This window comes from Nyctereutes procyonoides, unplaced genomic scaffold, assembly GCF_905146905.1.
Source record: "Nyctereutes procyonoides isolate TBG_1078 unplaced genomic scaffold, NYPRO_anot_genome, whole genome shotgun sequence".
NCBI lineage: Eukaryota > Metazoa > Chordata > Mammalia > Carnivora > Canidae > Nyctereutes > Nyctereutes procyonoides.
The window spans coordinates 7,179,010-7,202,421 of NW_026575049.1; the positions used below are offsets into that span (position 1 = coordinate 7,179,010).

The window sequence follows — 23,412 nt, forward strand, 5'->3', positions numbered from 1 at the left end:
CCACCCACCCTTAAAAAAAAAAATTAGGTTCTTCTATTTCTTAACGTTTTTTCTACATCATTTCAGTCCTTGATCAATACATCAGTTACTTTAAAATTATCTAGCACTATCTTTGTGTAATTTTCTGGACTGAGATACTTTTCACAGGTTGTTAGGGTTACCGTTTTTCCATTGTCATTGATGCCAGCTGCAACATGCTAATGGAAAAGAGTGACAGAAGTCATTCCCATTTCCCCAACATTCTGATAAAGAGCACATGGACTTGATGCTGCATCCTTTCTAGACTATACTTACTCTTATAACAAAGCTCTGAATTCATGAACAGAGAAATGAGAAACATTTCCTAAAGCTTTTCAATTATTTCTGGTTTTCCAAAATTCATATCATGCATTTGGAGTCTAATTTTGATTTTTTGTTTTTTACTTCTTAACATTTTATTTTTATATTTTTTGTTTTGTTTTATTTACTTTTAATTAAAAATTTTTAAAAGATTTTCTTTATCAGAGAGAGGACATGCTGGAGAGTGCACATGAGCGGGGGGGGGCGGCGATGGGGGGGTGACTGATGGAGAAGGAGAAGCAGACCCTCTGCTGAGCAGAGAGCCAGTCATGGGTCTCTATCCCAGGACCCTGGGATCATAGCCTGAGCCACCCAGGTGCCCCTTAATTAATTTTTTAAAGTTGGCTTCAGGGTCACCTGGGTGGCTCAGTGGTTGAGTGTCTGCCTTTGGCTTAGGTTGTGATCCTGGGGTCCTGGGATCGAGTCCCACACTGGGCTCCCCGCATGGAGCCTGCTTCTCGCTCTGCCTGTGTCTCTGCCTCTCTCTGTCTCTCATGAATAAATACAATCTTAAAAAAAAAAAAAGGTAGGCTCCACGCCCAATGTAGAGCCCAATGTGGGGTTTGAACTCACAACCCTGAGATCAAGACCTAAGCTGAAATCAAGAGTTGGATGCTTCACTGAGCCAGGCACCCCTGTTTTTTTTTTAAAGATTTTTTTTTTAATTTTTAAGTCATTTCTACACTCAGCATGGAGCTCGAACTCACAACCCAGAGGTCAAGAGTCTCATGCTCCACTGACTGAGCCAGCCAGGTGTCCCTAAAGATTATATTTTTAAATAATCTCTACACCCATCATAGAGTTTGAATTCACATCCCTGAGATCAAGAGTCAACACACTCCACCTACTGAGATAGCCAGGCACCCCATGGACACTAATTTTGTAACTTCCTCTTTCATAACATATTTACAACTATATAGGAAAAGTGCCGTTTATGTATCGTTTTATAATTGCATATACCTCAGTAGCATAGTACTTGACAAAATACTTCAGTAGTTTTTGTCTTCATTCTCACAATAACCCGTTGAGGTCTGCATGGCATTTTTGTGTTGTCTCCTTTGCTGTAAGGGAAACAGGTTTGAGTATCTAACTGAGAGAATTTGTTTTTTACTTAACTTTTTTCTGGGAATGATCACTAGTTGCACTTACTCAGAAGCCAGAATTCAATGTTTTAGCTATTTTTCTTCAGATTGACTGATTAGTATTGGTTTGCTATTCCTAGAACATTTTAATATCAGTAGGGCATTGAGATTGACTGTTCCAAATGCATTTTTGGCTTTGCAATCTTACAGGCCCTGGCCTATTTTGAGCAGTTAAAGATTTCCCCAGATGCCTGGCAAGTGTGTGCAGAAGCTCTAGCCCAGAGGACATACAGGTAATTAAAACAAAATTTACATGGCTTACAGGAATTTAAATTTCTGTGAGACCTGTATTTGGAAAGTGTTTTCATAAAGCCATTTTATGGCTTGTGTTTTGGAAAACCATTCAGGGTAGAAATGGGAAAAATATAAACTAGAAATTTGGCCATTCTGGGATTGATTTTTCAGTAAAACTATACTCTGCCTTATGTTGGGTACCTGACAGCAGATCTCATGTGGAATCTTCTTATGGTGGCAAGTGATAGTTGGTTTTCTAAAAAGTTGGCAAAGGAGGAAATCATGAACTGTACAAATCTTAAGTTTTTATTTTAATTTAAAGTATAAAAACATTCATTTGCCAGTTTTTTAATATTGGACCAAAGTCCTGCATTCACTTCATCCTTCTTAACATTAATCACACTCATAATCCATCCTCTACAATTTCCACTTTGTGTCTCTAAGGGATTGAGGAGCAATTAGCACAGATTCCTCGATTTTTAGTTATTTTTCCCCACCTCTCACAAGTGTTCAGGTTATCTAGCCCATATCAAATATGCACTAGGTTTTTTCCTTTTTGAAAATTTTTTAATATACTCAAAACATGAGCAAAGTGAAAAAATAAGAGAGACAAATCAAGAAACAGACTCTTAATTATAGAGAACAAACTGATGGTTACCAGGGAGGAGGTGGGTGGGAAGGGGTTAAATACATGATGGGGATAAAGGAGGGCACTCGTGTTGAGCACAGGATGATGTATGGAAGTGCTGAATCATTATATTGTATGCCTGGAACTAATATAAAACACTGTAGGTTAACAGGAATTAAAATAAGATCTAGCTTTTTATTTTTTTAGATCTGACTTTTAATTGAAGTATTCCTGAAGTTTATATTTAAGTGGAAAACATGAGTTTTGTGTAGTTCATTTAAGGTTTCAGTGTCAACCATGATAAGAATAGAAACCCTAAGGTCTTAGAAGAGGTGCTAAGAAACTTAAAATTTTGAAAGATTAAGTTTTATCTTCTTGTGTGTGAAATTATTTTGTTTAGTTAATTCATATAGTCTAAGTTAAAATATTATCTATTCTTATATTGACCAGTTAGTTTTATATGTGACAGATTCTTCCATGACTAAGCCTGGCCCAAACCGACTATTTTAGATGAGCAGATTGTTGTTCACTAAAGAGATTTTGTCAGAGATTGTAGCTGGTTTACTGCAACTCTGCATCACCCCTGGGGAGACTTGAGAGTAGATAATTGAGAGATCTGATTTAAGGCTGAACTACCAGTCCAAGTGACCCTGCCTGTTTTGGATTTGACTGCAATGGATCTGTCTAGGGTTGAATTTTAGATAAGACTTCACTTACCATCTCTGATTTGACTCAGTCTCTGGCTGTGTGACCATTTGTCATTTTACACCTCGCCTTTCTATCATAAAGTGTAGAAGTTGTTCCAGTTAATCCGAACATCTACAATTTAGGGGAATTCCTGGTTTTCAAAGCAGTATCCTTAGGTGCACTTAAGTTTTTTCTTTTTTTTTCTTTTTTTCTTTTTTTGCTTGTCAGATTTAATGAAACTATTGAGAATGGTATAATATGTAAGTTCTAAACATTTAGAGACTGATGATGAATAGAACGTAAGCCAAAGGTCTTATTTGAGAAACTTTTCAACTGTATTTTACTAGTACTCATACTTTACTTTTGTTTTCTCTAAATTATATTCTGCTTATCTGATTTTCCTTTTTTCTTTTTCAGTGATGATCACATAAAGTTTTTCTGCTTTCAAGTACTAGAACATCAAGTTAAATACAAGTAAGGCTTTTCTCACTGTTTTGACTCTGAAATTTGTGGGGAGAAGTCATTTTTTAAATTAGTTTTTCTCTCTTTGGGAAAAATCATAATACAAACTGTAAATTGAAAGTGTGTAAAACTGGGGATCCCTGGGTGGCTCGGTGGTTTAGCAACTGCCTTTTTTGGCGGGACCCCAGGGTCCCATGATCAAGTCCCACATCGGGCTCCCTGCATGGAGCCTGCTTTTCCCTCTGCCTGTGTCTCTGCCAATCTCTCTCTCTGTGTCTCTCATGAATAAATAAATAAAATCTTAAAAAAGAAAAAGTGTATATAAAACATACCCAGTTTATAAGTATGTTTCTGATTTATCCTAAAGTGTTTTAAAATTACTGAGCTAAATGGTTACATATTAAAAATCCAGACATTTCACAGAAAAAATTAGATTTCGTACTTCTCTGGAAAAAGAAAATCTAGCAACACCAGACCTGTTTCTACATGACAACTGTTAAAGGTTAGTGGCAGCATGGCCATTCGAGTCCCCTGCCTTAATGAAGTGGAAATAGTGAATCACTGCTCAGAGGACTCTCCGTTTGCCTCCTTGTCTCTGTAAGCGACATCCTCAAAATATAGACATATTTCCATTTGAGAAATTCCACAGCTGCCATTTTGTTTTAACATGACCTGGACCACAAATCAAAGTAAGATCAGTGATCGTGTTACACTGTCTACCAGGCCGACCCCTATCTTTTCTTTAAAGCCGTGATGAGGGACGCCTGGGTGGCTCAGTGGTTGAGTGTCTGCCTTCAGCTCAGGGCGTGATTCCGGGTCTGGGGATCGAATCCCACATCGGGCTCCCTGCATGGAGCCTGCTTCTCCCTCTGCCTGTGTTTCTGCCTCTGCCTCTGTCTCTCATGAATAAATAAAGATTAAAATAAAATAAAGCTGTGATGAGAAGCATTATCAGTTTATTTTAGGAAGTTTTAAATAATTGAGTATTACACAAATTTTCCCTTTCAAATATGTGAGGCTGTTACTTTTTAAATCACAGACACCGGGATCCCTGGGTGGCGCAGCGGTTTGGCGCCTGCCTTTGGCCCAGGGCGCGATCCTGGAGACCCGGGATCGAATCCCACATCGGGCTCCCGGTGCATGGAGCCTGCTTCTCCCTCTGCCTATGTCTCTGCCTCTCTCTCTCTCTCTGTATGACTATCGTAAATAAATAAAAAAAAATTAAAAAAAAAAAATAAATCACAGACACCAAATATAGCCATTATTATTTTTCTTCTCTATTTTGAACAGATATTCAGAACTAACTACTGTTCAACAGCAACTAATTAGGGAGACGCTCATATCTTGGCTTCAAGCTCAGGTAAAATAGTAATAATTATGTTCAGTACCTCAAATTTTTAGATATTTAAATTTTTAGTTTTGCAAGAGTTTAGAACTTTCCCTCAGAAATGTTGATCGTTTATACTCCCTTTGATCCCATAGCTTTTTTTTAGAAAGTGCTGGTTTCAAAGATTATGGGTATATAAAAACTTAGTGATAATTTTAAATTATATTAATGACTGAGACTGTCATGCTTTCCATGACACATTGTTGAAACTTTGGTTTTAAAATGGGTTTTTTTTGGTTTGGTTTGATTTGGTATTGTAACTATTTAACAAGGAAAAAAAAAATTTTTTTTTTTCGCTTCTAAAGGGGAGCTCTCCTGGACAGCCTCTTCACAAAGAGCCTTTTACAAGGGAACCACTGGAGTTCTTTATTCACATTATGTTCTTTTTTGTTAATTTTAACTAATCTTAACATATAAAGCAGTTATGTAGTTAGAGTTATTTTTCCTAAAGCAAACAGCTAAAAAAAAAAAAAAAAAAAAAAAAACACAATTTAACTAGTAGAACCAAAAACTAGTAAAATTCTGCACATGAAACTTTAAAAGTGTAAGAATGAGAAGTAAACATAGCACCTTTGTTTTCCATCTGGGTAGTCACTTAAATACCTTGGTAATTTTCAAGCATATTTGTTGCAAAGCTAATCTAAACTGTCGAGGTTTGGTGAGTTTTTGCTTATTGATAATAAGTAGGAAAACAATCTGTTTGAGACTTTGCAATTTACATTTAATTTCATGGGCAATTTTTCTGTTTGTCAGATGCTGAATCCTCAACCAGAGAAGACCTTTATACGAAATAAAGCAGCCCAAGTCTTCGCCTTGCTTTTTGTTACAGAATATCTCACTAGATGGCCCAAGTTTTTTTTTGACATTCTCTCAGTAGTAGACCTAAATCCAAGGGGAGTAGATTTGTACCTCCGAATCCTCATGGCTATTGATTCAGAGTTGGTGGATCGTGATGTGGTGCATACATCAGAGGCAAGTAATTTCCCAATAATCATTAGTTTTTAATGTAGATTTTGTAGGAGAGGATGAGCACATAATAAAAAAAAGCAGGAAGTTTCTTTTTTTAGAGACAAATTTATTTACTTTACGTTTAGTTATCTTTCCACCCAGTATGGGGCTCAAACTCACAGCCCCTTGATCAAGAGTCGCATGCTCAAAAAAAGAAAAAAAAGAGTCACATGCTCTTCCAACTGAGCCAGCCCAGGCACCTTCAAATTAATTCTAAATTCGCCAACTTTTTTTTTTCCCCAAACAGGCTCCACACCCAACATGGGGCTTGAACTCATGATTCTGAGATCAAGTTATGTGTTCTACCGACTGAACTAGCCAGGCACCCCTAAATTCACCCAACATTTTGAATTTTGTCTACAGAGGACTTGATCTGGGTCTCCCCCCCCCCCCCGGGTGTATGTTGAAATTAAAGTATAACTTTAGATTTTCTTTTTAACTATGCAAGCACTTTCTCCAATAAAATGCACAAATTGGTTGTTTTATGAATTTCTGGAGAAATGTTGTCTGTATTTACTACTAGATGGTTAGTGAGGAGGAATCATTGCTTATGAATCTGCTAGTTTATTCTGTATTCTCAGTCATAAAACCTGTCACCTTAGTCTTTCTCTGTGCATAATCCAATATAACTTTTTCCTTATTCTTCAAGAAGACAACAGAAGTTGCTTGATTCAAAAAAGAGAGTGAGGGATGCCCTGGTGGCTCAGCGGTTTCAGCATCTGCCTTTGGTTTGGGGTGTGATCCTGGGGTCCTGGGATCGAGTCCCACATCGGGCTCCCTGCATGGAGCCTGCTTCTCCCTCTGCCTAGGTCTCTGCTTCTCTCTCTCTCTGTCTCTCATGAATAAATAACTAAAATCTTTTAAAAGAGAGAGAAAATAAAAAAAGAAATTGCTTGATTCAGATGTGTATAATAATTTAAGGTCTTTGTATGTCAGACGTACTTATAACTTGAAAGGTTTTTATCATACATTTAAATTATTGCCATTTCTGGGGCACCTGTGTGGGGCTCAGTCGGTTAAGTGTCTGCCTTCAGTTCAGGTTATGATCCCCAGGTCCAGGGATCAGCCTCATGGTGGGCTCCTGCCTTTCCCTGTCCCTTTGCCCCTCTCCCTACAAGCACATGCACTCATGCTCCCTTTCTCTCAAATAAATAAAATCTTTAAAAAAAAAAATTCTCTCCTTTTCCCTTTTCTTCTGTCCTTCCCCATCCTCCCACTCTCTCTAAAAATAACGATAATAATAATAATTACCATTCTTGGGGCACCTGGGTGGCTCACTCGGTGGAACATGTGACTCTTGATTTCGGGGTTGTGAGTTTGAGCCCCACATTGGGCATAGAGATTACTTAAAATCTTTGTTCAGAATCGAAAAAATAGGGATGTCTGGGTGGCTCAGTGGTTGAGCGTCTGCCTTCGGCTCAGGGCATTATCCCAGGGTCCTGGGATCGAGTCCCACATCAGGCTCCTGACAGGAAGCCTGCTTCTACCTCTGCCTGTGTCTCTACCTCTCAATCTGTCTCTCATAAATAAATAAAATCTTAATATATATATATATTTCATTTAATTAAAAACAAATTTCCATTCCTTTAAGTAGTTTATGTTTGCATAATATTGAGAAGTCCCTTTTATCATATGCTTTAGATTTCTAAGTAAATGCTTATTTGTAGTTTGTGTTTAAGAAGAAATTATTTTTTTTTATTTTTTTTTTTAAAGGAAAGAGGTGGACAGTTCAGGGGAACATACTGGGATCCGACTGGCAGTCCCTGGAATCACCTCTGCCTATATTTTTTTTTAATTTTTATTTATTTATGATAGTCACAGAGAGAGAGAGAGAGAGGCAGAGACACAGGCAGAGGGAGAAGCAGGCTCCATGCACCAGGAGCCCGATGTGGGATTCGATCCCTGGTCTCCAGGATCGCGCCCTGGGCCAAAGGCAGGCGCCAAACCGCTGCGCCACCCAGGGATCCCCCGTTTAAGAAGAAATTAAATCTGCCTTTGAGGAATATAATGGAAAAAGGAAATTAAAAGAATCATAGGATATGATTTTAGAATTGATAAGTAGGAAATAGTGGCAGGGAATGTGTTACAAGTCTGGAAGTTTAGGAAATAGTGGCAGGGAATGTGTTAAGTCTGGAAGTTTAATTGTGAGGAAATTACTGTATGCAGCTATTCAGATGTCAGAAATTATTTTGTGTAGTAATCTACTTTGTGCGTGAGGTGTTTTGTTTTGTTTTTTAGGAGGCTCGTAGGAATACTCTAATAAAAGATACCATGAGGGAGCAGTGCATTCCAAACTTGGTGGAATCATGGTACCAAATTTTACAAAATTATCAGTATACTAATTCAGAAGTGACATGTCAGTGCCTTGAAGTAGTTGGGGCTTATGTCTCTTGGATAGACTTATCCCTTATAGCCAATGATAGGTAAGTATACCTATATTTTAAAGATATAAACCTACAAAATACAGTATGTAAAACTCATGAGTTTGGAAATACAACAATTTTTTTCTCCTATTGCCAGGTTTATAAATATGCTGCTAGGTCATATGTCAATAGAAGTTCTACGGGAAGAAGCATGTGACTGTTTATTTGAAATTGTAAATAAAGGAATGGATCCTGTTGATAAAATGAAATTAGTAGAATCTTTGTGTCAAGTCTTACAGTCTGCTGGATTTTTCAGCATTGACCAGGTCAGTAAATTTATGTATGAAGTTTTAAAAATTGTTAGAAGAAAATAAAATAAAATAAAATAAAATAAAATAAAATAAAAATTGTTAGAAGAAAGTAGGATAGGCACTAATTTAAATATGCTATCTGTTTCCTTTCTTCTTCTTTTTTTTTTTTTATGTGTAAACTCTCCTTGAGACCGTAAAGAAACACTGTAACCAGAAAGCCATAATGTACCTGTAGCATTTGCCTGGGACAGTAGATTATACCAGTTCTAGACCTGAAGATCTGGGATGAGGGACGCCTGGGTGGCTCAGCAGTTGAGCATCTGCGTTGAGCTCAGGGCATGATCCCAGCATCCTGGGATCAAGTCCCACATCGGGCTCCCTGCATGGAGCCTGCTTCTCCCTCTGCCTGTGTGTCTGCCTCTCTCTCTCTGTGTCTCTCATGTATAAATAAATAAATCTTTAAAACAAAGCCAAAAAAAAAAAAAAGATCTGGGATGATACCTGCAGTTCTGCATTTCTCACAAACTTGAATTTGATTACAGACTACTGGTCTATACTTTTAAGTAGCAAGATACTATACTGTGTACCTGGCAGTGCATTTTGACCAAAACTAGACTTAGTTATTGTTACATTTTCACCATACTTTTGTTATTCATTTGAGCTGTTGGGAGTTTAGCTCCAATAAGCTGAAGGCTCTGAGTGTGGTAAGTAATTTAGAAACAGAATTTGAAGATTTTTATTTACCTGTGACAGTGATAAAAAATTTAAGAAATATTTGTTTTGGTGATACGTCAGTAATGCAGAAGAACAGTAGCATTTTCCCACATTGCTGATAATTGTCCTGTTTAGTCTATGGTAAAAGTCCTAAAATGATGAAGGTAACATCTCTGTCTGTAGGAGAGTATCATAAGGGTAACTAATAAACAGTCTCACTAGTATGACCTTAGGCAGGTAGTTATAATAGCAGCTCTATGTCTTTGCAACATAGTTAGGACTCAAATAGTTTCAGAAAGGACTGCTAGAAGTTATTACACATACTGTAATATATGACATCATTACAGCATGTTTACTAACTTGAGCAGTTTAGATAGAAGATTTTTAAAACCACAAATCCCTTCAAGCTTTTATAAAATTGGCAGTGTCTATAGGCCTATAACCATTAAAAAGAGTTGGTTGAAAGAGTACAAATGGTTAATAATAATTGAACTGAAATTCTAAAAATTGTTTAGTCAAGACAGTAGAATGGTTAAATGTCTGATGTTAGTTTAAAATTGAATCTTATAATTGGCTCTTGATTCATACTAAAGTTTAGAGTTTTCTCTTCTTATTCTTAAGTGGGCGTTTTTTCTTTTTCTTTTTTTTATGTGGGTGTTTCTAAATTGAGGTCTCTTTTGATTGCTTAATAGGAAGAAGATGTTGACTTTCTAGCCAGATTTTCTAAACTGGTAAATGGAATGGGACAGTCATTGATAGTTAGTTGGACTAAATTAATTAAGAATGGGGATATCAAGAATGCTCAAGAGGCACTACAAGCTATTGAAACAAAAGTGGCTCTGATGCTGCAGCTACTAATTCATGAGGATGATGACATCTCTTCTAACATTATTGGATTTTGTTATGATTATCTTCATATTCTGAAACAGGTAAGTCGGGCAGCCCCGGTGGCGCAGCGGTTTAGCACCCCCTGCAGCATGGGGTGTGATCCTGGAGACCCGGGATCGAGTCCCACGTCGGGCTCCCTGCATGGGGCCTGCTTCTCCCTCTGCCTCTCTCTCTCTCCCCACCCCCTACCCATGTGTGTCTATGAATAAATAAATAAAATCTTAAAAAAAAAGAAAAAAAGAAAGAAAGAAAGAAAGAAAGAAAGAAAGAAAGAAAGAAAGAAAGAAAGAAAGAAAGAAAGAAACAGGTAAGTCCTTGCTTTAATCTTTTTTGCCCAGTAGATAATATGGACAAGCCATAGAGAAGTGGAAAATACATGAACTTGAAAAGAAGAAAATACACATAATTCTATTAGCTAATGATATTTACTGTTATATATTAATGTATCTCTGTCTTCCTACCCCCTCCAACTTCAATTCACTAGACTTTAACAAGCTTTGAATTATTGCCACAGGTTTAGGCCATTTTTTTCATTTTAAATCTGTTGTTTTTTTTTTTTTTCCTTTCCTTTTTTTTTCTTTTGTTATTAAGTAGGTTCCATGCTTGGTGTGGAGCCTAATGCAGGCCTTGAACTCACAACCCTGAGATCAAGACCTGAGCTGAGATCAAGAGTTGGACACTTAACGGACTGACCAAGCACCTTTGTGTTTGTTTTTAAATACAGTAATTTTGTTAAACATCATTCATATTTTAATTATATATGCATTATTTCTAATGAACACTTTTTTACAATTAAGTTTTCTCTTAGACAGTTGCTTCCAATAAGAACTTAAAATGTAGACCATAATAGTCTCCGTATAATGGCTGATAGCCTTTTAAAAATTAGTAATTTCTCATTATGTCATTAGGTGAGAAAACAATTCCTATTTCAGTTACATTTGATTGGTTAAATCAAGTCAAGCTTAAAATATTACTTCCTGTATTATTGTTATAAATGTAATGTATGTCTGCATACATACCTTAAGGAACTTTTTAGCTAATAGGAAAGATAATGAAGAAAGTTAAAATGACTCCTGGTAATTAGGCTGTGTATCTCTTAACAGACTTCTAGCTTTTTTGCCTTATTTGAAAACAAGGGAAGACCATACTTTACTATCCTGTAGACTTCTTTGCTAAATTCATTATAAATATCCTTAAAGTTGAAATTCATCTATATGTCAGATTGTTTAGTAGAAATGGAATTGCTAGATCTTAGGTTAGGTGCATTTGAAATATAGAAAGGTACTGTCAGGGATCCCTGGGTGGCTCAGCGGTTTAGTCCCTGCCTTCGGCCCAGGGCGTGATCCTGGAGACCCAGGGTCGAGTCCTACGTCAGGCTCCCTGCATGGAGCCTGCTTCTCCCTCTGCCTATGTCTCTGCTTTCTCTCTCTCTCTCTGTCTCTGTCTCTCTCATGAATGAATAAATAAAAAAATCTTTAAAAAAAAAAAAAAAGGGATCCCTGGGTGGCGCAGCGGTTTGGCGCCTGCCTTTGGCCCAGGGCGCGATCCTGGAGACCAGGGATCGAATCCTACATCGGGCTCCTGGTGCATGGAACCTGCTTCTCCCTCTGCCTGTGTCTCTGCCTCTCTCTCTCTCTCTCTCTCTGTGACTATCATAAATTAAAAAAAAAAAAAAAAGTACTGCCAAACTGCCCTCCACGAAAGTTGTGTGCATGTTTTAAAATATCTTAATTGATTAGAAAAATATTTTGAGGGGCACCTGGGTGGCTCACTTAGTTGTGTCTGCCATCGTCGGCTCAGGTCATGATCCTGGGGTCTTAGGATGAAACTCCTTGTCAGGCTCCCTACTCTGTAGGAAGTCTGCTTGTCCCTCTCCCTCCCCCACCCTTCATGCTCTCTCTCAAATAAATTTTTAAAAATATTTATGTATTTTCAAAGATTTTATTCTATTTATTTGAGATAGCACAAGCAGGGAGAGGAGCAGAGGGAGAGGGGAAGCAGGACTCAGAGCTCAGACTCAGGGCTCAATCCCAGGACTTCAGGATCACGACCTGAGCCGAAGGCAGACGCTCAACCAACTAAGCCATCCAGGGGCCCAAAATAAAATCATTTTTAAAAAGGCAGAGGGGTGGGGCACCTGAGATTGAGTCCCGCGGGCTCCCTACAGGGAGCCTGCTTCTCCCTCTGCCTGTGTCTCTGACTCTCTGTCTCTCATGAATAAATAAAATTTAAGATAAATTTTTTAAAAAAATATTGTGATAAGGGAGTATAACTTTAGGAAACCTAATAAATTATTTCTTACTTTTTAACAGCTTCCAGTGCTCTCGGATCAGCAAAAAGCTAATGTGGAGGTAATTCTTTTTTGCTTCTTATAAACCAATACTAGAATATGTATTTGCAGTCTGTCTTGAAATACAAGTTAATTTCAAAGTATATCAAGTTAAAGGAAACTGACACAAAACATTTTATTCTTAATTTTAGGCAATCATGTTGGCTGTTATGAAAAAACTGACTTATGATGAAGAATATAACTTTGAAAATGAGGTAAGAATTTTACAGTGGGAAAAAAAGAAAAAGAATTTTACACTGGGGGGAAACCAGTTTTAATTCGTTATTTACTTACCTCAAATTAACATTTTAAGTTTTGATTGTTAGAGTCCTTTAAAACAGGAAGTATTTTAACAGTCACTCTTGGTTACGATTGACTTCAGCCTTAGGTGAATTAATAGAAGCCTTATAATCCTTCATAATATCTTCAAAAAATACCTTTTTGGTATTTTGTCACTTTTTTAAAAAACATTTTGTGGCATTGAACTTGTAAAATATTGACAATATCATTGGTGATCATATTGCAGTTTACATTTAATAAGAGTGATGAGTTGAGGCCTGGTCAGTGGACCTCAGATCATAAGTATCTGTGGGAGAGTAGGAATGAGTCATTTAACTCTCTGGACCTGTTGTAGTTACAAGTCTTGTCCACGGTTGCCAGTGAGTCAGTTTACCATCAAATACAACGATCATCAAGTGCTTCCTATCAACTCAAGCATGGCTTATACTATTTTGCAATGTGCTAAGTGTTCAATTCCCCACCTGAGGCATCAAAAACTTTGGACTGTGAAAAGATAATGGTGATGATAACACATGACATACTTACAAAGAGCCAGGCTTGTTACAGATATTTCCATTCATATGGTATTACAAGATACAAGGAGTACAAATAAGGTGGTGAAGTTCTCATTAAGCGCAGCATGAACCCATTTGGTTTCAGATTCTTGTCCTTAATTTAACCTCCTACATACACTGTTTTTGGCTCCAGGCTTTTGAGGTCTAGGGTTGTGTTCAGAAATGCTTATTTGTGAGGAGAGAAAAGGTACATACTAAATTTATAAATGCATAATACTGTATGAGAACCAACCATTTATGTGAATTTTCAGGCTTTTAAGTTTTAAAATAAAAATTTTTAAATATATCTTAGGGTGAAGATGAAGCCATGTTTGTAGAATATAGAAAACAACTGAAGTTATTGTTGGACAGGCTTGCTCAAGTTTCACCAGAGTTACTGCTGGCTTCTGTTCGCAGAGTTTTTAGCTCTACACTACAGTAAGTTTATTACTGTTTTTGTGACAAGTCTGCGCCTTTCCCTTTTTCCTTGATGATCATCTACAATAAATTATTCACATAACTTACTAATTTTTGTTACTTATTAAGATTTTATGTGTATCTCTGAAGCAATGCACTTGTCTCCATTTACCTGTTTTTTTAATTGCAGTGTAGTTAACATACAGTGTTACATTAGTTTCAGGTACACATTATAGTGATTTAATAGGTCTGTACATTATTTATTGCTCATCATGATAAGTATATTCTTTAGTACCCATCCCCTACTCATCCCCCACATCTACCTCCCCTATGGTAACCCTCTGTTCTTTATTGTTTAGATTCTTTTTGTTTGTCTCTTTTTTCCCCTTTGTTCATCTGTTTTGTTTCTTAAATTCTACATATGAGTGAAGTGATAGAGTATTTGTTCTCTGGCTTATCCCCCTTAGCATAATACACTATAACTTCATCCATGTCATTGTCGTCTCTGTTTATCATTATCCTTGTGGGGAAACACTGCTCTTTGAAATGTAAACAATGAAATGGACTGCACCAGTTATTTTTTACTTTTGTGATGTAAGTTTTGTCTTCTGTTGAAATTAAGGAATTGCTATGACTTCTTCATAATTAGGCTTTTGAGACGCCTGAGTGGCTCAGCTGTAGATCCTTCGACTCAGGTCATGATCCCGGGGTCCAGGATCGAGTCCTGCATCGGGCTCCCTGCAGGGAGCCTGCTTCTCTCCCTCTGCCTGTGTCTCTGCCTCTGTCTCTCTGTGTCTCTCATGAAAAAAAATAAATACTAATTAAAGAGGCTTTTGTTGGTGTTGCATAAAATGTTTATATTCAGATCTCATGTATGTACTCGGTCTTGGTAGGAATTGGCAGACCACACGTTTTATGGAAGTTGAAGTAGCAATAAGATTGCTGTATATGTTGGCAGAAGCTCTTCCAGTATCTCATGGTGCTCACTTCTCAGGTGATGTTTCAAAAGCTAGTGCTTTGCAGGATATGATGCGAACTGTAAGTATACTACAGATAATTTATTTTGAACATGATTTTCTGTTTTCACTGTGAACTAGTGGGAGTTCCTTAAGTTAGCATCTGTTAACACTGGGGCATTTTGATGTTACGATGAATAAGGACAGATTTCTTAACTTTTTCCTGCTCCAGTTGGTAACATCAGGAGTTAGTTCCTATCAGCATACATCTGTGACATTGGAGTTCTTCGAAACTGTTGTTAGATATGAAAAGTTTTTCACAGTTGAACCTCAGCACATTCCATGTGTACTAGTAAGTATTCATTTATTCTCAATTTCTGGGCGGGGGGGGTGGGTTCCCATGTACTTTAGCTATTGAGCAGATGGTATTCCTTCTTTATAACTTTTCCCAGAGCCAAAAGCTCTCAGAAACTCTAAATATCCTGGAACTGTCCCCTCTTCTGTTTCTTTAAAATGAACAGTTTCTGGCTTAATCAGTCACCTAAAACAAGTCCTCAAGGGCCTATTGGTGCCCTCCAGGATTACTTGCTATGTATACCTGGTTCCTGCCTTCTAGGAGCTAAGAAGTAAAATTTGATGGGAACAAAAATGTATTGTGACAATGGCAACAAAAACTTAAAATAAGTGCAGAAATAGTAAAGGTGGGATCCCTGGGTGGCGCAGCCGTTTGGCGCCTGCCTTTGGCCCAGGGTGCCATCCTAGAGACCCAGGATCGAATCCCACGTCGGGCTCCCGGTGCATGGAGCCTGCTTCTCCCTCTGCCTATGTCTCTGCGCCTCTCTCTCTCTCCCTCTGTGACTATCATAAATAAATAAATAAATAAAATTTAAAAAAAAAAAAAAGAAATAGTAAAGGTGTCTCTTTCTTTAGATGGCTTTCTTAGATCATAGAGGTCTGCGACATTCTAGTGCAAAAGTACGGAGCAGAACTGCTTACCTGTTTTCCAGATTTGTCAAATCTCTGAAGTAAGTATTAAATATCAGCTGTTATGTTTACTTTTTGTTTTTAAGATTGCTAAATAAGACCTAGAAGTTAATTTTCTAAAAGCCTATGGTAGATTTGATTCTATTTGTTTTAGGTTTATTTCTTTTAATCAGGTTTTCTTTTTTAGTATCATAATGTTATGACCTCTTCTATTCAGTAGCCAGGTTGATCACTGCAAAGAGATTTGTTTGCATGACATATACTTTTTGCAGTTATATATATTTTTTGTATGTATATATATTTATTTGCAGTTATATGTATTTTTATATATAACACATATCACCAATGACATTAGTTATGTATTTAGCCAACAGTTTTATTGTTATAGATTACTGTATGGCTTCTTTGAAATTCTAGAGAATATATTTCATGGAAAATTTTTTAACCTAAAAAAAAAAAAAAAGGAAAATTTTTAACCTTTCTGTTTCGTATTGTTTCTTATTAGTACCATTTTCTTGGTATGAAAACTACTTTTTCTTAGGTTTATAAGTTTGTAATTTTGGGGAATGCGTTGGTTACTCAGCAGTTGAGCATTTGCCTCCAGCTTAGGGTGTGATCCCAGATCCCGGGATCAAGTCCCGCATCGGGATCCCCATGGGAAGCCTGCTTCTCCCTCTTCCTATGTCTCTGCCTCTCTGTATGTCACTTATGAATAAATAAATAAGACCTTAAAAAAAAGTTTGTAATTTTTAAAAATTCTAGCTTGTCTTAATGATCACATCTGATTAGCTTAGAATAGAATTTTTTTTGTTCCTACCCTTTTTAAAAAGGAATTTTGTATTTTGAGCACAGTTGTTTACATAATTGTGATTTCTCCTTTTTTGCCTTTATTCAGTAAACAAATGAATCCTTTCATTGAAGATATTCTGAATAGAATACAAGATTTACTAGAGCTTTCTCCACCTGTAAGTATCTGTCTTTCCAAATTACAGATTTTACCCAAGTATCATTGATGGCCACACATGCCTTTAGTCTTTAAGGCTTGTGCCTCGTGGACAGTTTTCCTAATGGGGTTGGCAGTGGCAGGGATGGGGGCTTATATACAAGGGTTAGTTCTGGTTACCAAAATACTGTTGAGATTAGTAAGCAAAACATATCAATAGAATTAATAAAAACAGAGGGGCACCTAGGTGGTGCAGTTGATTAAGCATCTAACTCTCGGTTTTGGCTCAGGGCTCGATCTCAGGGTCAGGCTCTGTACTTAGTGCAGAGTTTCTCTCTCCCTCTGCTCCTCCCCCTAATCTCAAATAAGTAAATTTTTAAAAATATTAATAAAAATGAAAAGGAATCATAATCAAATGATAAATTTGGCAGAGTGGGATATGATCGGCTTTCTCTTAAATGTTGAAGTATTTTATGGAGAAAGAAAAATTCAATTTATAAATTATTTCCTGTTTAGTATATGATCATATTAGCTGTTCTAAGTGACTGCGACCATTAGATTGACTTTTTGGGGATAATTTGACGCTTTGGATAAAAAAGTTTAAATGCTGATTGCTATTTTGGTGTTCATTTCGTAAGAAAGATTTAAGTGAGATGCTTTGTAAGTGTGTTTTAACTTCTACGTATTTTTTTCATTTTGATAAAAGTTACTACTGAAGTAGCCACTTAGAAGTGTTAAACATAGGGCAGCCCCGGTGGCGCAGCGGTTTAGTGCCACCTGCAGCCCAGGGTGTGATCGTGGAGACCCATGTTGGGCTGCCTGCATGGAACCTGCTTCTCCCTCTGCCTGTGTCTCTGCCTCTCTCTCTCTGTGTCTCTCTTGAATAAATAAATAAAATCTTTAAAAAAAAAAAAAGTGTTAAACATAAAAATACTTTTATTCTTTGAAGTAAATATCAGTATTTAGAGTATAGTAGTTATATAATTTTACTGCATGAAGAATTACTAATGACTTCTGTAGTAAAATTATCTTTGTACAGTACAAAAACCTCAGTATTAAACTTCACCTAATTAAGGCCAAATTTTCTGTAGCAGTTCACACTGACCAATGAGAGTTAGGCATTCAGAAAGTTCTGAGGTAGCTGGGTGGCTCAGTCAGTTAAGCAGTTGACTCTTGATTTTCAGCTCAGGTCTTGATCTCAGGGTTGTGAGCTCAAGCCCCGTAATGGGCTCTACACTGGGCATGGAGCCAACTTAGAAATCCTATTAAGTTATATTATCTTATAGATATTAAGTAGTTCATGTTTTTGTACCATTAATATAAACAGGGGCTTATACCCGTAATCCCTTTTTACTATATAAAAGGCTTTGTTCAAATTGCTTTTACCTGATGTTGTCTGCTTAATAGGGTAATGAATATCCATTTTTAAAGTACCTTATATAGTTTATCTTTGAGTTCTCAGCTCCTGCAGCAGTGGTTAGTCCCAGTGGTACTTAAATGCTTTAGCGACTTTTACATAGGGACATGCTTCTTTTAATAGATGAGGTGTTTTTTTTTTCTTTAAGATTTATTTATTTTAGAATATGAGTTGGGGGAGGGGCAGAGGAAGAGGGAGAGAATGTCCAGCAGACTCCTTGCCAAGTGCAGAGCCTCCTGTGGGGCCCAATCCCACAACCCTGAAATCATGACCTGAGCTGAAATCAAGAGTCTGATGTTCAACTGACTGAGCCACCTAGGTGCCCCTAAGATGAGGTATTCTTTTATTATAAAATCACATAATTTATGTTTTAAGTCTAGATTTTTATGTAATTTTTTACAAGGAGCTTTAGTATTGTATCTAGAGGCCACACCTGATATTTTCACCCTCTTGACCTCTCTGGATGCATAAATGTAAAAAATAGGGGCACCTGGGTGGCTCAGTCAGTTAAGCATCCAACTCTTGATTTCAGCTTAGGTCATGATCTCAAGAGTCTTGAGATCAAGCCCCATGTTGGGTTCCACGCTAAGTGTGGAGCCTGCTTAAGATTCTCTCTAAAAAAAATTATATATAAATGTAAAATATAATAAAATTCATTAACAAGAATTAAGTATATGGGATATTTACTTGTGCTTGAATGAGAACTATTTCTCTGATTTGCAGTCTTATTTTCAAATGTTTTAAAGTAACAACTGCTGTATATGTATTATTGTGTGGTTTTTATTGCTACTCAGTACTTAAGCTCTTTAAAATATTAACCTATATGGCCTTTATACTAATGTTCAGTGCACCTTTGTACATATCATTTTTAGCCTTGTAACAGTTTTTACAAATAAGATTTTTACAAAAAGAGAACAAGTCAGAAGGCTAACTAATAATTATCTTCTATGACAATTCGCAAAGTTTTATCAAGGGGAGGATTAGGCAGCCCGGTGGCTCAGCGGTTTAGCTCCACCTTCAGTCCAGGGCGTGATTCCGGGAACCCGGGATTGAGTCCCACGTTGGGCTTCCTGCATGGGGCCTGCTTCTCTCTCAGCCTGTGTCTCTGACTCTCTCTCTCTCTCTGTCTCTAGAAGTAAATAAATAAAATCTTTAAAAAGGGGGGTATTAGACCTGTGACCCTTAGACCTCAAATTCAGTTTTCTTTCCATTATATGGTGCTGGGAGAAAATTTTTTTTTAAGTACTTGATCTGCTTTTTAATAATGCGTTTATGTGATAGATTACATCTCCTGTGCTTGTTGCATTAACTGTGCTTAAATGAGAGGAACTAAACAATGATAAAGGGGATCCCTGGGTGGCTCAGCGGTTTGGCACCTGCCTTTGGCCCCTGCCTTTGGTCCAGGGCGCGATCCTGGAGTCCCAGGATCAAGTCCCGTGTCGGGCTCCCGGCATGGAGCCTGCTTCTCCTTCTGCCTGTGTCTCTGCCTCTCTCTCTGTCTCTGCCTCTCTATCATGAATAAATAAATAATCTTTAAAAGTAAATAAATAAACAATGATAAACACCAATAGGACTAAATTTCTTTCTAGGAGAATGGTTACCAGTCTTTGTTGAGCAGCGATGATCAACTGTTTATTTATGAGACAGCCGGAGTGCTGATTGTTAATAGTGAATATCCAGCTGAACGGAAACAAGCATTAATGAGAAATCTGTTAACTCCACTAATGGAGAAGTTTAAAATTCTATTAGAAAAATTGATGCTGGCACAAGATGAAGAAAGACAGGCATCACTAGCAGACTGTCTCAACCATGCTGTTGGATTTGCCAGGTGAGTGTGATTATAATTAAATTAAAATTGTAAAGTGAGTGTATACACACAGAACCATTTACTTGGATCTTTTTAGAATTGGGGAAACACATCTATGTTTTGAAAACTGGATTGTCCAGAGAATTATCTAAACCTTTCTTCTCTAAACTCAGTGAATTAGAAGATTTAGCTGAAGAAGGGAATAGATCACGTAATATTCTGCATTTCTGGTTTTGACCAGTATTTAAATCCTTAATTCTTCTGACTTCTTTAATATAAATTGATCATGTATTTAGGGGGATTAGCTGAAGAGTTTATGTACCAGTGACTTATTGGGCCATTTTGGATCAGTCTTGGCACTGACAAAATCTTGAGGCTTCTTTTTAGCTCTTGCCTTGTGTCCTGAAGACCACCTAAGCTGCCTTTTCTTTCTCCCTGCCCGTACATTTTATTGGCAAACAATAACAATATGAAAGTTGTAGTGACTGCTGATTCTACACAGAGAAGTTGCTCTTTAGAATACTTCAGTGCAAAAGCTAATGTTAGGTTGTATAAATAACTTGATTCTAAAGATTGTTTTCTAAATTTAAATCAGTAGTTTGCAGATTGTCTAGTACAGACAGCCCAGTCATAGTAAGTGGATTTTTTTTCTTTTCTGTATATTTTATCAGTAGGATTTTAGTAAAACATTTAGGTGGATTCTTACTAGAATTGTATTAATTACCTCTCATTCATTTAATTTGAACCCTTTCTGGAATGGTAACTGGAAGCAATAGTATAACAACCATATTAGCTAAAGATGGAAGTAGTCATGACATAGAAAATAAGTAATTGGCTTCTTAGTTTTGTCAATTGTTTAATTTTTTGTGCGTTATTTTTTATTACTCTGTAAAACTTTTAAAGAATAAAGTTAAAACTAGTTGTCTGATTTTGCTTATATAGCCGAACCAGCAAAGCTTTCAGCAACAAGCAGACTGTGAAACAGTGTGGCTGTTCCGAAGTTTATCTGGACTGTTTACAGACATTCTTGCCAGCCCTCAGTTGTCCCTTGCAAAAGGATATTCTCAGAAGTGGAGTTCGTACTTTCCTTCATCGCATGATTATTTGCCTAGAGGAAGAAGTTCTTCCATTCATCCCATCTGCCTCTGAACACATGCTCAAAGATTGTGAAGCAAAAGACCTCCAGGAGTTCATTCCTCTTATCAACCAGATTACAGCCAAATTTAAGGTACCTCAGACATTCAGGGCCCAGAGACTCTCCTGACTTTTAAATTAGATATATTTATCTTCAGATACATTTTGGCATTTGCCCCTTGGTTTGTTTTTTTAATGTAAGTCACTTGAGGGCATGGACCATAGTCCTCTCCAGTGTCTAGCACACTGCCTGACACATAGGCCATATTTAATGGATGCTTTAATAAAAACCTTACCTCTGTACAGAAGAAAACAATCTACTATTTAGAGAAGCAAATGAAAACAACATTGAGTACTAAAATGTCTAGCAGTAAATAAGAACTTGTAACTTTGAGTGCCCAGGCAGGAGTTTGAAATTAATTCAGTGTATTAAAGTCAGTTTTATTGTACAAGGAAATTTAAGTCAAGTATAAGCTGGCTAATAAAAATGGTTAACACATAGTGCTTTCTGTGTTCAAAATCTGTCTTAAGCTTTCTTTTGTATATTAATTCATTCGATCCTCCTAAAGATAACTATTCTATTTTATAGATGAAGAAATTGAGGGGCGTCTAGGTGGCACAGTTGGTTAAGCATCTGCTTTTGGCTCAGGTCATGATCCCGGGGTCCTAGGATCAATCCCCACGTCAGGCTCCCTGCTCAGGGCGGGGGGGAATCCACTTCTCCCTCTGCCTCTCACCCTGCTCTTGCTCACTCTTTCCCTCTCAAATAAAATTTAAAAAAAAGAAATTGAGACAGAGAAGTTAAGCAATTTACCTCACGGCATGTAAGGCCTTGAGAGCCCAATCATATAAATTCTACTTATAATTTAGCAGTATAATGTAGCAAATTCTTGATAATTTAAATTAGAAAATATTTTATGGTAATATTCAATTGTGAAATATATCTGAATCCCTTTTTTTTTTTTTAAGATTTTATATATTTGAGAAAGAGAACACAAGCTGGGGGGAGGGATAAAGGGAGAGGGAGAAGCAGGATCCCAATGCTGGGCTTGATCCCAGGAATCTGAGATCATGACCTGAGCTGATGCTTAACCGACTCAGCCACCCAGGTGCCCCAGAATCCCTGTTATTTTAACCTGAATCTTGAACTATAGGAAATGAATTGAACTTAACAATTTTGAAGATTTCAATACCGTATATCCTTAATGTAGATTTTTGTCCTGACATTGATATTTGCCAACAGAATTATGTAAATATATATCCTTAATAGAAACTCTGGATAGGGGATCCCTGGGTGACGCAGCGGTTTGCGCCTGCCTTTGGCCCAGGGTGCGATCCTGGAGACCCGGGATCGAGTCCCACGTCGGGCTCCCGGTGCATGGAGCCTGCTTCTCCCTCCTCCCTCTGCCTGTGTCTCTGTCTCTCTCTATCTCTCTGTGACTATCATAAATAAATAAATAAATAAATAAATAAATAAATAAATAAATAAATAAATAAATAAATAAATAAATAAGAAACTCTGGATAAAGGCTTTATGTGAAGCATGTTTTTCTTAGTTTCATATTAATAATTATCCTTCACCTTTCAGAAGTAGTAATACTTGTTTTTTATCTTCAGATACAGGTATCTCCATTTTTACAACAAATGTTCATGCCTCTCCTTCATGCAATTTTTGAGGTATTGCTCCGACCAGCAGAAGAAAATGACCAGTCTGCTGCTTTAGAGAAGCAAATGTTGCGAAGGAGTTACTTTGCTTTCCTGCAAACAGTCACAGGCAGTGGAATGAGTGAAGTCATAGCAAATCAAGGTGGGGGTGCTGAGATTATCTGCTTGAGGCCTTGTCACAGTTGTATGTCAATATGAGCAAGAGCTAGTTGAAGTAAATATCATACTTTTAAAGTGGTTGTATATTTCTCCCTGGGTTGGCAGTTCATCATTATCAAGGTGGGAATCCATTTCATGTAGAGGGTCTTAAAATTAATTTGTATTTAGTTCCCATTTTCCCAGGACAGTATTCTTTAATTGATTCTTTAGTGGTATAAATAGCACGGTGGCAGCTTACCAGCATTGACCTGACAGTTGAGAACAAAATAGAGAACCCAGAAATGGATCCTCGATTCTATGGTTGACTAATCTTCAATAAAGCGGGAAAGAATATCCAATGGAAAAGAGTATCTTCAACAAATAGTGTTAAAGGACACAGAGAACACAGACAGCAACCTCTTTGACCTCTGGCGCAGCAACTTCTTTAACTAGATCTGTCACCACAGGCAGGGGAAACAAAAGCAAAAATGAACTCTTGGGACTTCATCAAGATAAAAAGCTGCAAAGCAAAGGAAACAACAAAACTAAAAGCCTATGGAACGGAAGGATATTTTCAAATGACATAAGTGATAAAGGATTAGTATTCAAAATCTACAAGAACTTAT

General features: G+C 37.2%; 1 protein-coding gene across 3 annotated transcripts in view; it reads left to right on the forward strand.

Annotated features, from left to right (window-relative positions):
- Nucleotides 1-23,412, forward strand: part of XPOT (exportin for tRNA) — a 43,211-nt gene that overhangs the window by 7,193 nt on the left and 12,606 nt on the right. For all 3 annotated transcript variants that reach the window (XM_055327964.1, XM_055327966.1, XM_055327965.1), the window contains exons 3-19: nt 1,632-1,714; nt 3,448-3,504; nt 4,783-4,852; nt 5,633-5,851; nt 8,126-8,310; nt 8,408-8,576; nt 9,968-10,204; nt 12,476-12,514; nt 12,645-12,707; nt 13,639-13,763; nt 14,636-14,780; nt 14,931-15,050; nt 15,629-15,723; nt 16,578-16,647; nt 19,632-19,870; nt 20,792-21,077; nt 22,601-22,790. In XM_055327964.1, coding sequence (XP_055183939.1) covers nt 1,632-1,714; nt 3,448-3,504; nt 4,783-4,852; nt 5,633-5,851; nt 8,126-8,310; nt 8,408-8,576; nt 9,968-10,204; nt 12,476-12,514; nt 12,645-12,707; nt 13,639-13,763; nt 14,636-14,780; nt 14,931-15,050; nt 15,629-15,723; nt 16,578-16,647; nt 19,632-19,870; nt 20,792-21,077; nt 22,601-22,790 — 2,392 coding nt within the window. The remainder of the gene's footprint in view (nt 1-1,631; nt 1,715-3,447; nt 3,505-4,782; nt 4,853-5,632; nt 5,852-8,125; nt 8,311-8,407; nt 8,577-9,967; nt 10,205-12,475; nt 12,515-12,644; nt 12,708-13,638; nt 13,764-14,635; nt 14,781-14,930; nt 15,051-15,628; nt 15,724-16,577; nt 16,648-19,631; nt 19,871-20,791; nt 21,078-22,600; nt 22,791-23,412) is intronic.